At 42.5% G+C, this 13,179-nt stretch overlaps 1 protein-coding gene across 2 annotated transcripts in view; it reads left to right on the top strand.

Annotated features, from left to right (window-relative positions):
• The window catches only part of KYNU (kynureninase), a 107,255-nt gene that overhangs the window by 85,893 nt on the left and 8,183 nt on the right, over positions 1–13,179 (top strand). For both annotated transcript variants that reach the window (XM_072122221.1, XM_072122222.1), the window contains exons 11-13: positions 391–443; positions 5,049–5,134; positions 12,017–12,247. In XM_072122221.1, coding sequence (XP_071978322.1) covers positions 391–443; positions 5,049–5,134; positions 12,017–12,247 — 370 coding nt within the window. The remainder of the gene's footprint in view (positions 1–390; positions 444–5,048; positions 5,135–12,016; positions 12,248–13,179) is intronic.

The following is a 13,179-nucleotide window of genomic DNA, read 5'->3' as shown; positions in this document are numbered from 1 at the left end:
GGGATAAGATCTAACATAGAAGGTAAAGTGATAAAAAGTTAATTTCCTAACTTCTATACAACATTTTGAGTGTATGTTCCTCTCTATAGTGGGACACCCCCTGTAGTCCTGCCACCCCACACCTATAGGTTCTCTATGGCCCTTATGTGACATTTCTTCCCTCTGCCGTCTCTCTGGTCAGTAATTGTAAATTCACGTTCCCGCGTGTCTCCCGCTGTGATGTTAGATCTGAACTCTGCAATATCGTCTGGGTAATGTCAAGCACTGCGTGTGCCGCCCGCTGAGCTGACGCGCTGTCTCCTCCATACAGTAGAGCGTTTGTCGGGAATGAGCTCGTTGCGCGGCGGCTGTAATTGCGTATAATGATTTTTATTTCCCTTTTTATTCCAGGTTGGTCGGCTGGTGGGGTCACGAGTTCAAATCCAGATTCAGCATGGAGAACAGTACGTAGCGCGTCCTCATACAACATCCGTAGCCTTTACTGCGGCGTCCTGGCCATAAAACAAGGCGCTCTGCAGATCGTTTCATCCGGACGGATGAGGTTCACGGCGAGGGGGTGAATCTGCGCCGTGATCTTTAAATGGACCTGTCACTCCAGTATGAGAGATACATGAGCTCAGATACAGAAGTGTCTAGTGCAAGGCTTCTCCCACTATCATAAGCCCCCGGAGATGAAGTTCTGGCCCTGCAGATATAGTAGTGACGGGTTTGTCATGCGCCATCACTGTACTATGTATCGCAATGTGACGCTATTCTCTTACTATTGCCATAAGTTATTAGAAAAAAGGATGTCAGTTTTCAAAAACAGCGCCACACCTGTCCACAGGATGCGTGTGGTACTGCAGCTTAGCACCAGGCACTTTAAAAGAGTCATTTGTCCCCTTTCCATAGTATAAGGAAGTGCTGCCCTAAATTTATACAATCCCAAATCTCCCATAGGGGTCATTAACTCGTTCCTTTCTATGGCACCTCAGAGGTGGCTCACAGGACACTCCATTCCCTGATGTTTAGGAAGTACTGGGGGAGTTTGTCTCCCATTCCTTCAATTGTGGGTGGTCCCAAAGGACCTATATTTATCACTTTTTCTGTAGATACATGTAGGGGATACATTTCGTTATTGTAAAACCCCTTTAAAGGGGTTGGCTAATTTTCAATATATCTCTTCCATTAGACATTAGTCATGTCTCTGCATGTATAACTCTCCTGTGTCTTTGCCTCCTTCAGCCTTTCCCTGTTCTCACCATGCTGCCCTCTGCATGTATACACAGCTTCCTCTCTCTTTAGGCCGTCCTCATGGCGTCTCCCACTGTATCTTTCTTTCACAATCTGTAATCACTGACAGAGACAGGAAGAGGGGAGGGAGCAGGATAAGTCATACCTCTCCTGCAACAGCTCCTCCTACTCAGCAGTGCTCACAGATAAAAACAAAAAAGCATGGAGAGTCTGCACACAGTACAAAGGTGAATAGCAGGACTGCCAAATTACTTGATGGATAGACAAAGATTATCTACAAGGCAGTAAAGACACATTGGCAACTTACGTGAAAGAGTGGCCAACCCCTTTAATGGGGCTCATATGCAATACAAGATGCAACCCAAGCGTGGGAATGTCTTTGGAAGGGGGCAGCTACTTTTCCTAATCCTGGCAGGGTCTAAATAGATGGCTTTTACTAGATAGATGCACCCCTTTACTTGTATTATTTTTGACCCAGGAGGACAGACTTATTCTTTTTGGTATAGTAAAGGAAACCTACCATCTGATTTGATGCATTATGAAGCAAACATACCTTGAGATTGCTGCAGCTACACTGATGCAGGATCATATCTTGGTTAATCCCTGGGCTGAGTGGTTCTGCTGAAAAAACAATTACAACATTCAGGACCTTGGGAAAGCTGGGTCAGGCTGGCAGCCTAGATCAACACACTAGACACCGAGTTTGTAATTACAAATGGAAGTTAGTCAAGACAGGACTAATCAACCTGAGCTCGATCACTCATACACAGCAGCTGGTGCAGCAATTGATTATTCTGCCTTCAGGCACAACCCAGTGATTACATCATCCTCTCCTGCAGTGAATAACTCATGTGCTAGGAGAAGTGCTGAACCAGCCATAGAAGCGACAGAGCCTCATTATCATAATGTTATATCTGTTTTATCCACAAAACCACTCAGCTCAGGGATTAACCAAGATATGATCCTGCATCAGTGTAGCTACAGCAGTCTCAAGGTATGTTTGCTTCATAATGCATCAAATCAGATGGTAGATTTCCTTTAAAGGAATTCTAAAGGACTTACCGACAGAAGAGGCCTCAGGTACAAGTCAAGGAGAATATTCTGTATAGCAATTGAATCCAGTTTCATAAAAGCAGATTCCCCTTAAATCTCCAAACCTGAATCCTTAAAGGGGTTTTCCAGCCAGTGATGGGACCCTCATGGTCACTAAAAGGATTCTTGTGATCTTTTGGGGTCCAATCATTGAGAACCCGACCTATCCACAGAACAAGTTTGTCCCTGCCCTGTGGATAGGAACTAACTTGTAAGTGGCTGGAGAACCCCTTTAAATAAATCGACCTGTCCAACACAACCCCAAACATTTATAGGTCCCAGACTGAATTGCCTGAAACTACTGTCAGGGCTTCAAAGAAATATTTATTCTGTGAAAACAGATAACCGGATTAGGGCAGGATACGGGACCCAGGTCACAGCAGTACCGGATCATGCTGAGTATCACCGTGTCATCCACAGATAACAGTATAACCAGCACTGAGTGAACTGAGCACTGGGAATTTATCCATTCCCTGGATCCCAGCTTCCCCTGCATCATCAATCCACAGCTGAGTCTAGGGCTACCTGCACCTCACAAGGCAATGATGATGTGAGCTAGCCATATTTTTCTACAGCTAGAACATTTCCTCATTTGATTATGATTTATCATTTGATATGCTCATGCACATGGCTGTGAATTTTACAGCCCAGTGCATGAGGCAACTGCCCAAGAGACAAAACATAGAGCAGGTCCTATTCCTGTTCATTTTTGCGTACCAGGCAATAATTTCCAGTGGTAATCAACGCGTGAGCAGAGAGCTCCCCCACAGATCACTCCTCGGGTGCAAACAAAGGCCCCTTGTTTGTATCCTGTATACCTGATCATGTCATGTGCAGGTAGCCAAACACAGAGCTTCAGAATGAAACCGCCAAACTTTCCAGGGGTTAAATACTGCAAGGCAGTCCTGGGTACGGCTCAAAAGCTCTTTACTCGAAAATATGCAAATATTTCCAAGGTATTAAATTGAAAACAACACCTCCTTTTGCTACCTTCTAAGGCAGCCCCCTTAACACCAAGTATGACCTACAAGAAGTCTAATAACATGATGTGGAATTAAACCAAACCAGTACATATTCCAGAAGGATGAAGATTCCCAACTGTAGACAGCGCTGTTTCAACCTGGTTTGGTCTCCTCAGTACAGTGTAGGGAACTGGATTGGCTGAGTGAGAGGCTTGTGACTAGGGTCAGGAAGTAAGAGTTCTCCTTATGGAGAGATTGCCAATTAAGGCCTCCTTATAGGTGTGTGGAGACACAGCCATTAATGATCCACTAGGGAATTCTGGGAAGTATGCAAATATGCCAAACCAGTTCCCTAGGCTGTACTGAGGAGAGCCAACCAGGTCGAAACGGTGCTGGCTACAGTTGGGAGTCTGTTTCTTCTGGAACAGACATGCTGGATTTGCTTAATTCCACATGATGTTATTAGGCTTCTTGTAGGTCATGCTTGATGCTAGGTAGCAAAAGGAGGCATTGTTTTCCATTGAACACCTTGAAAATGTATTTGCATACTTCCCAGAATTCCCTAGTGGAGCAACAAGGTCTTTCAGTCTCCACACACCTATGAGGCGGCCTTAATTGGCAAACTCTCCATAAGAAGAACTCCCTTACTTTTAAGCTCTGTACTTAGCAGCCAGAGTCCATTCAGAGAATCCTAACAGTACCACGCTTTTAAGAAAGGGGCCACTGGACCCTTATATTCTGCATACCAGAATTTGTTGCTGGCGGGTTATAATGTATAGCAGATAAGCATAAACACAGACAGAGTAATTGGGTCAGGTAAACAAGTTTTGAGGTACTCTTGCTTCTGGAAAAACTCAGGATTCTGGACAAGTTCAGTGTACACAGGCCACATGGGTCTAGATACAGGCCATAGCTTACTGGGTTTTTAGGGCTATTGGATCAGATCAAAATACGGGGCTCAAGATGAGGTCAGGATACAGGATTCCAGGTCAGACACAGGTAACAGGTAGAAGAAAGTATAACCTGCACTGAGTGGACTGAACCCTGGAAATGTATCCAGTCCTTGGCGCTGCCCCCAGCTGCTGACTGGCTTGTGCATCAATCCCTGAGTTGTTTATTATCCCATGGATAGGGAAGACTTGGGATAACTGGAAAATTCCTTTAACAAGTGGGAGTGAAGTGACCCTTAAAGTGCCTGGATCGATGTCACTGTCAAATAAGGCACCAAAGAATCGGGGTCATTTACTAAGGGCCCGATTCGCGTTTTCCCGACGTGTTACCCGAATATTTCCGATTTGCGCCGATTGTACCTGAATTGCCCCGGGATTTTGGCGCACGTGATCGGATTGTGGCGCATCGGCGCTGGCATGCGCGCGGCGGAAATCGGGGGGGCGTGGCCGAACGAAAATCCGACGTATTCGGAAAAAACGCTGCATTTAAAAAACGAAAATGTGTCGCTTGGGAAGTGCTTACCTTCACCTGGTCCAGCTCGGTGTATTCCGGCGCGTTCAGATGATTTTCAGCGCAGCAGCGCCACCTGGTGGGCGGCGGAGGAACTACCTTCATAAATCCCATCTGGACCCGAATCCTGTGCAGAGAACGCGCCGCTGGATCGCGAATGGGCCGGGTAAGTAAATCTGCCCCAATATGTTGTCACTACTGTGTATTTTAAAATATCTTTTAGTCCATCAAATAATTGATTGGTTAATTATATATATATATATGTATATATTGACTTTGTGATTTTGATTTCTTTTTTAGAATTACAGTTGAGCCCCGGTATTGATGGCTTCCGCCTCTCTAACCCCCCTATCTTACTGGTGTGCTCCCTGCATGCGAGTTTGGAGGTAAATGACACAGTAAAATGTACATCAGCTCTTTCTGTAGTGACAATAATACCATACTCATACTTTTTGCATATTTTATTGAACCAGCCCAGCGATGTCACAAGTTATTCTGCTTCAATTATAACCAGCGCCATCAGTAGTTTATGTCCAGTATTACAGCTCAGTCCAATATACAGGCAGTCCTCGGGTTACGTACAAGATAGGGTCCATAGGTTTGTTCTTAAGTTGAATTTGTATGTAAGTTGAAACTGTATATTTTATCATTGTAGATGCCGACAAAAATAATTTTTTTGCCCCAGTGACAATTGGATTTTCAAATTTTTTTGCTGTGATTGGACCAAGGATCATCAATAAAACTTCATTACAGACACCTTACAGCTGATCATTACAGTCTGGGAGTATAGTAACATCCAGAAAGGTCACCAGAGACAGTATAGTAACATCCAGAGAGGTCACCAGAGGTCACAGTGGGCAGAGGGGTCCGTCTTTAACTAGGGGTCGTCTATAAGTCGGGTGTTCTTAAGTTAGGGGACTGCCTGTACTTTGAAAAATTAATAGGAGTGTACGGTAATACCAGACATGACCTGTAGGGGGAATAAGGTGGCAATATTTAAACATTGTGACATAGTGAATGTGGGGTCGAGAAACCCAACATTTTTTCTTAATCAAATCCTTACATTTAAAGGGAACCTGTCAGTTGGATTTCATATTTTCACCTAATGACAGGTTTCCTTTTTAAAACCTTTTTAATACTAATTCCCAAGTATATTGGGAATTTGTCATAAATGGGAACCTGTCATTAGGTAAAAATGTGTCATCCTGACAGGTTCCCTTTAAATGGTTCAGTAAGGCCTCCACATTTTTTCTTCTATTCTTTACTGCAGTGGCCTGATGTGTATTCCGCCATGTGTCTACAAAGCAGCAGCTCTGGATTTGACTGGAGCATCAGATGTAATATAGTGGCAGGTTCATACACTAGTCAGATTCAGAGCTGTAGTCATCTGAGATGATGTAACAATAGATAATTGCAGCTCTGTATGTGACTGGAGTATCAGAGATACGATAAGAGCAATCAATAGCAACCGTATATCAACCAATAAGGGCTCAGAGCTCATATGAATGACCTGTAGCTAGATAGCAGCTGACCTGCTATTGGTTTATATCCAAGCTAACTGCCACTTCAGACAGTTTCTCCTGTAGTTTGGAGGTTAATAAGCAAATTTTGGAAAGCGCAGGGTCAAAATTTTGTCATTGTAAATGCCAATCTTTTAGCGAACATACACAGACACATACACACACATACACAGATACATACACACACATACACAGATACATACACACACATACACAGACACATACACAGATACATACACACACATACACAGATACATACACACACATACACAGATACACACACACACGTACACAGACACATACACAGATACATACACACACATACACAGATACATACACACACATACACAGATACATACACAAATACATACACACACATACACAAATACATACACACACATACACAGATACATACACACACATACACAGATACATACACACACATACACAGATACATACACACACATACACAGATACATACACAGATACATACACACACATACACATACACAGATACATACACACACATACACAGATACATACACACACACGTACACAGACACATACACACACATACATACACACACATACACAGATACATACACAGATACATACACACACATACATACACACACATACACAGATACATACACAGATACATACACACACATACACAGATACATACACACACATACACAGATACATACACACACGTACACAGACACATACACACACATACATACACACACATACATAGATACATACACACACATATACAGATACATACACACACGTATACAGACACATACACACACATACATACACACACATACACAGATACATACACACACGTACACAGACACATACACACACATACATACACACACATACACAGATACATACACACACATAGGGTTTTTTGTGACTTTTCATTGCTCAAAAATCCCACAGGATGATTCCCTCCACTTCATTATACTGGCGTAAACATAGAACTATGGCTAGTGCAGCGCTGTGCAAAGCCAAAATCATGACTTACGCCTTTTTTCAAAAGTCACAAAAGAGTTGCATAGAGACTCCACTCCCCTGCTGGTGTATGTGCTGCGACTTTTGGTGCATTTTGCGCCTTTTTGTGCCTTTTTGCAAGAAAAATCCCAGACAGATAAAGAGCCAAAGACCCTTTAATTAATCTCATGAGCTGTGGAGCTCAAAAAATATTGATAGAACTGTCCAAAGGAACCTGTTTAATGATAAATCTTCCCCATAATTATACATACAAACACACACATATATATGCACATACATAAATACATACACATACATACATATGCATACATACACACATACATACATACATACATATGCATACATACACACATATACATACATATGTACACACATACACACATGCATACATACACACATACATATGCATACATACATACATATATACATACATACATATGCATACATACACACATATACATACATATGTACACACATACATACATATGCATACATACACACATATACATACATATGTACACACATACACACATACATATATACATACACACATACATATGCATACATATATACATGCACACATACATACATACACACATACATACACATACATACACTACATATAGCTTTATGTATTAGATTAATGCTAATATCAGAGTGTCTCCAACACCGCTTGTTACCAACAGTGGGCAGTAAACCAATAAATGAGTTTATTTTACAGCAATTATAGCAAAAAAAAAAATGTAATCATTGTGCATCAAACCTATAACATAAGATTGTAATCGGCTGCAATAGGTAACAATTATTGGCTTCCTTGTATTAGTTTTTATCGGCTCCGCCCCCCCCCCCCCCTGTACAGGATATTATTGTACATGTAACTTTTTTGTATACAATAAGTATAACATTTGCAACACACACGATTGTTATATGATTTGTAAGACGGACGTCCCGGCGGAGGAATAATAGAAATTTCAAGGACGAACCAATAAACTTAGTTTTTTTTCGGAGCCTTTTAGCGGCGAGTCATTTATAACGTTCCTGAACGCTGATTGTTTGTATCATTTTCTACCTCGTAACTTAATGCTTCATCTGTAACAACAGAAGCCGGGAAGCCAAATCCTGAAAGCTTTCTGCATGAATTTTCGCTGCTAAATTAGGCAAATTTGACCTGGGAATCTGAGTACAGATAGAAGATTTCACACCGGGGGCTCATTTGCATAAAGTACCTCACTGTAAAGACTCAATAAAAATCATATTTTTTTTTTTTTTGGTCTTTAGTTCATCAATGTGAGACTACAGGGTTTTTTCATTTATGAACTGATGTCACCGCGTCGCTGCTATGTGTCTATGCCATTAAACCCGCGGCGGGGAGTCTCCGGCAATGAGTCGAGCGCTCACTGATTCTCCTTTTTATGGCTAATTTTACCCTTTTTGGCACAGGGACTTAGGTTTTTTCCGAATGTTAATTGCTGCTGTAGAACCTCAGCAAAATGGATCTAACGTTACAAGCTAAGTCCCAGCTCCCGATGCAATCAAGAATATGGATCTACATCGCTTTAGTGCTGCGGGAATAAACATCCCAGAATTCAGGACGGGCTCAGTAGCCGCCATTATATGTGCGCGCAAGGTGAAATCTATCCCCTCGTTACTGTCCGTTTACTGATGGGAATTATCAAATGTGTAAATATTTGGAGTAACCCATCTACTTTTTGATTGAAACTTGCTTTGTTTACAAATATGTATCAAATGCAAATATACAAAGTATCGAAATGCAAAACGCAAGGCTAGAACACAGCGCAATAAATATCACTTACATACTTACTATATACTGGTCCTTCCAACAGGCAGGTAGTCTTAAAGAGATGTTCTGGATATCGCTATAGAAGTGGTAAGGGGTGGGCTACAGAAAGGCGTCATAGTAAATTTTGGGGCAGAAGAACAATATTAAGTTGGGGGGCTACATAAAGGAGCGTATGAAGTGGTGGTTACAAATAGGAAGCATAACTTTGGGGGCTACAGAAAGGAAGGCGTAAGTTGGAAAGGCTACAGAAAGGGGCCATTATTAAAGGGGGATTCCCACAAAGACAAGTTTCTTAAATGTAGCCAGGATAACAAAATAACACATTGGGCGCACATTTACTTACCTGGTCCAGTCACGATCCAGCGGCGGGTTCTCCGATGCTGATTCGGGTCCGGCCGTGATTCACTAAGGTCCGTGCGCCAATATCCACTAGGTGTCGCTGCTGCTGTGCCGAGGTCCGCTGGAGTTCACCTTTTATTTCTTGGTGCAGGTAAGTGCATTTTTTCCTAATCCATCGGGTTTTCCGGCGGCCACGCCCCCGATTTCCGTTGCATGCAACCTGGCGCCGAAATAGCGTGCGACAAAATCCCGGCGGAATTTGGCGCAAATCACGCAATTCAGACCCTTAGTAAATGAGCCCCATTCTTTAATTTATTGTACAGCATTTCACAGATATAGGTCCAAACTATCTATATCAGTACTGCTGTACACAATTTGAATTTACCTTGGTTTCCGATCCTGGATCTTCCGACGTTAGGGTTGGCAGCCATTTTGTCTGAGGCTGTGGACCTGAGCTCTTCTCTGCTCTCTGTCTCCAGCCCTCATACTTACTATCTAGGACAAGCTCACACTGATAAACACTGCCCTCCTGCTGAGAAAAAACACCACATCACAGCCTGAGGGGAGCTACAAGCTACAGGCAGATAAGTTATCTATATGAGGGGAAAGGGGAAGGAGGCACATCCAATCTAAAAGTGTGTTGTGGCAGATGTAGCAAAGCTAAGAGTGTCATTGTGTGTATTATCCATCTCATGGATTTTATCATCTCTCTTTCTATGTGTCAGATACTAAAACAATGTTCAGAAGGTAAATAAAAGTGTATATAAACCCTGTACCCTGATAATCTAAGCACATTGTCAGCACACAACATCTCATAGCACAGAGGAAACATGAAGTGTCTGCTTAGAGAGTCCCCACTCACACTCTGGAATATTACACTGAGTGATAGGAGCTAAAACAAGAATAAAACTGAGTAAAATTGGAAATTAAGGGGTGAAAATTTATCTTTATTGTGTAAACATCACTAGGGGATTGAAATTTGAGAATTTTCTTTCATGGACAAATCCCTTTAAGGATAAGTGTAACCTTGGCTGTGCCAAGCCAAAACCTGCACCATAGGATTTCACAACGTTTTTTTTTTCCATTGGACTTTCTGTTTCTGGGTCACAGGCCTCTTATTGAATGAACCGGGACATTTCAGATGTTTGCAGGTTAAAAAACTAGAGTTACTGAAATAACAAGGGATATTGGAAAATGATTGAAGTAAATTTGTGTAAATGTGTGCCCCTGCCCCCCCCTCCATATTCCCTAAAAACCTCTTTAATGAATTCATCCAAGAAAATTACTTTAAAGGAACACTCAGTCCAAGCTGATTCATTAAATGATCCATGGCACAGGGTCTGAAGGGAGGGGCATGACTCTAAGGTTCTAGGAATACAATGAAAAGGAGTCATGCCCTTCAGACCCTGTGCCCTATAAGGTTCAGTGAATCTGCTGCGCCTGGAATGTTCCTTTAAAGGAAATCTCCCATCAAAATCATGCAAGATAATCCTTATCTTATTTTTATTACCCATGACCTACTTCCTTCTAAGATCAACTTTTCAAATTATGCTAATGAGTCAGATATGGCTTACACAGTTGCCCCCTCCCTCTGTGTGGAATTACAGCAGGCATAGGAGGAAAAGTGCTGAGTGAGCAGAAGAAGGGGGTGACAGTGTAATAGCCTGCAAAACTACATCAGGTATCTCTCCGCAGAGGGAGGGGGAGACAGTTGGAGCACAGCGGGGCTCTGGAAGCACCTTCTAGCTCATTCGTATAATTTTAAAAGTTGATTTTAGAAGGGAGGAGGCCATGGATCACATATATAAGATGATTACCACAGTCACTGGGGGTCATTTACTAAGGGACCGATTCGATTTTTTGCGACGGGTTATCCGAATATTTCCGTTTTGCCCTGATTTTCCCTGTATTGCCCCGGGATTTCGGCGCCCGCGATCGGATTGTGGCGCATCGGCGCCGGCATGCACGCAACGGAAATCGAGGTTCGTGGCCGTACGAAAACCCGACGGATTCTGAAAAACCGCCGCAATAAAAAAAGTGTCGCTGGACACGTGCTCTCGGCCCGGCTTGGTGAAGATCAGTGCATTCCGATGAACTTCAGCGCAGCAGCGACACCTGGCGGACGTCGGAGGAACTACCTTAGTGACCCGGATCCACCGCAGAGAATGCGCCGAAGGATCGCGAAAGGACCGGGTAAGTAAATTTGCCCCACTGTGTCTGGATCCCTGAGTAATGTCCCTGGTTTATCAGGATGGATTTCCTTTTACTATGTGATATACATCAGAACTGAATTTGTCTTGTGGTTGTTCCTTTTATCCATCATGTTCCGAATATCGGACTGTAAAAACATTGATACGACGTTGGCACATTACAATGAACTAAGTGACAAAGTCAGCTCTGCTACATCTAACATATTTGTGAGAATGTCAGGATATTTCTTCCTCTCCAACTTTTCTATCACTGCACTTTGCAGCATTGTCTCACTTTATGACGCGCCGCTCCAACTGCTGTAAATGGAGAGTGATTATTCTGTTTATCCATTTACATTTGAAACATCAAATTTTTTTATTTTTCTGCCTTTGCAGGTTTTCCATCAAACCGACATGAAGACCTTACGGAAAAAGTCGATTTTACTGACCGCCTATTTGGAATACTTAATTAAACATTATTACAGTGAAAATGTGGCTGACCCCAAGAAACCTCATGCAAAAATCATCACGCCCTCTCGCTGTGAAGACAGGGGCTGTCAGCTCTCGCTGGCGTTCTCCGTGCCCATAAAAGCTGTTTACAAAGAGCTGGCGAAGCGCGGCGTCGCGGTACGTAATATTGTCCTTTGTCACCGACGTGTTTGCAAATTAACAATGTCAACAAACGTTTTATTGGATAAAATTGCGCTTGACCCCACAATCGCATTAAGACGTTACGAAGTTTCCGAAGATTTCCACTTTGAGTGTTTGTCAGATGTCGCTGCTTTGTTACAATGTTTCTTTTTTTTTAACAAAACAAATATTTTTCATTTGTGTAGATAGAAGCCCTTAAAGGGATCAGATCCTTAAAGGGGTGATATCAGGCCGTCAGTTTTGGTGGCATTGAATGGACGTTAGAGAGCAGAAAGTTTAATTTTCGTAAAAATATCTAAGAAATTCCTTTAAGTATATTTTCGAACATCCCCGGGGGCAGCCATATTGCAGGCTCACACTTTCTTTCCTGGGTGGGTCCTGGCAAGGGTCCCCACTAATCTGACGTTGATGACTACACTTAGTTAAAAATCTTAAGAAAGAAAAAATATTTTTAATAATAAAAATAAGCTTAGGGTGTTTAAAGGAAATCTGAATCATAATCCATCATGAGAAAACCAGGGACATTACTCATAGATCCAGGCACCGGGACTGTGGTATCTTCTTATATGTGTTATTCAAGGGCTCCTTCCTTCTTAAAATCAACTATTATAATTATGCTAATGAATCTGAAGGGCTCCAGAGGGTGTTACTAGAGCCCCTATGTGCTGTAGCTTCACAGGCTGTTGCACTCTGCAGGAGCTCTTCCTCCCTCACACTGTGTGAGATTATAGCAGGTAGAGTAGCCGACAGTTGGAGCACAGAGGGGCTCTGGTAACACCTTCAGGCTCATTAGCTTAATTTTAAAAGTTGATTTTAGAAGGAAAGGGGCCATGGATAACACATATAAGAAGATTACCATGGTCACGGTACCTGGATCCATGAATAAGATGGTTGATTTACCTGGTAGA

Source organism: Engystomops pustulosus, chromosome 8, assembly GCF_040894005.1.
Source record: "Engystomops pustulosus chromosome 8, aEngPut4.maternal, whole genome shotgun sequence".
Taxonomy (NCBI): Eukaryota; Metazoa; Chordata; class Amphibia; order Anura; family Leptodactylidae; genus Engystomops; species Engystomops pustulosus.
This window is presented reverse-complemented; position numbering and strand designations above follow the sequence as displayed.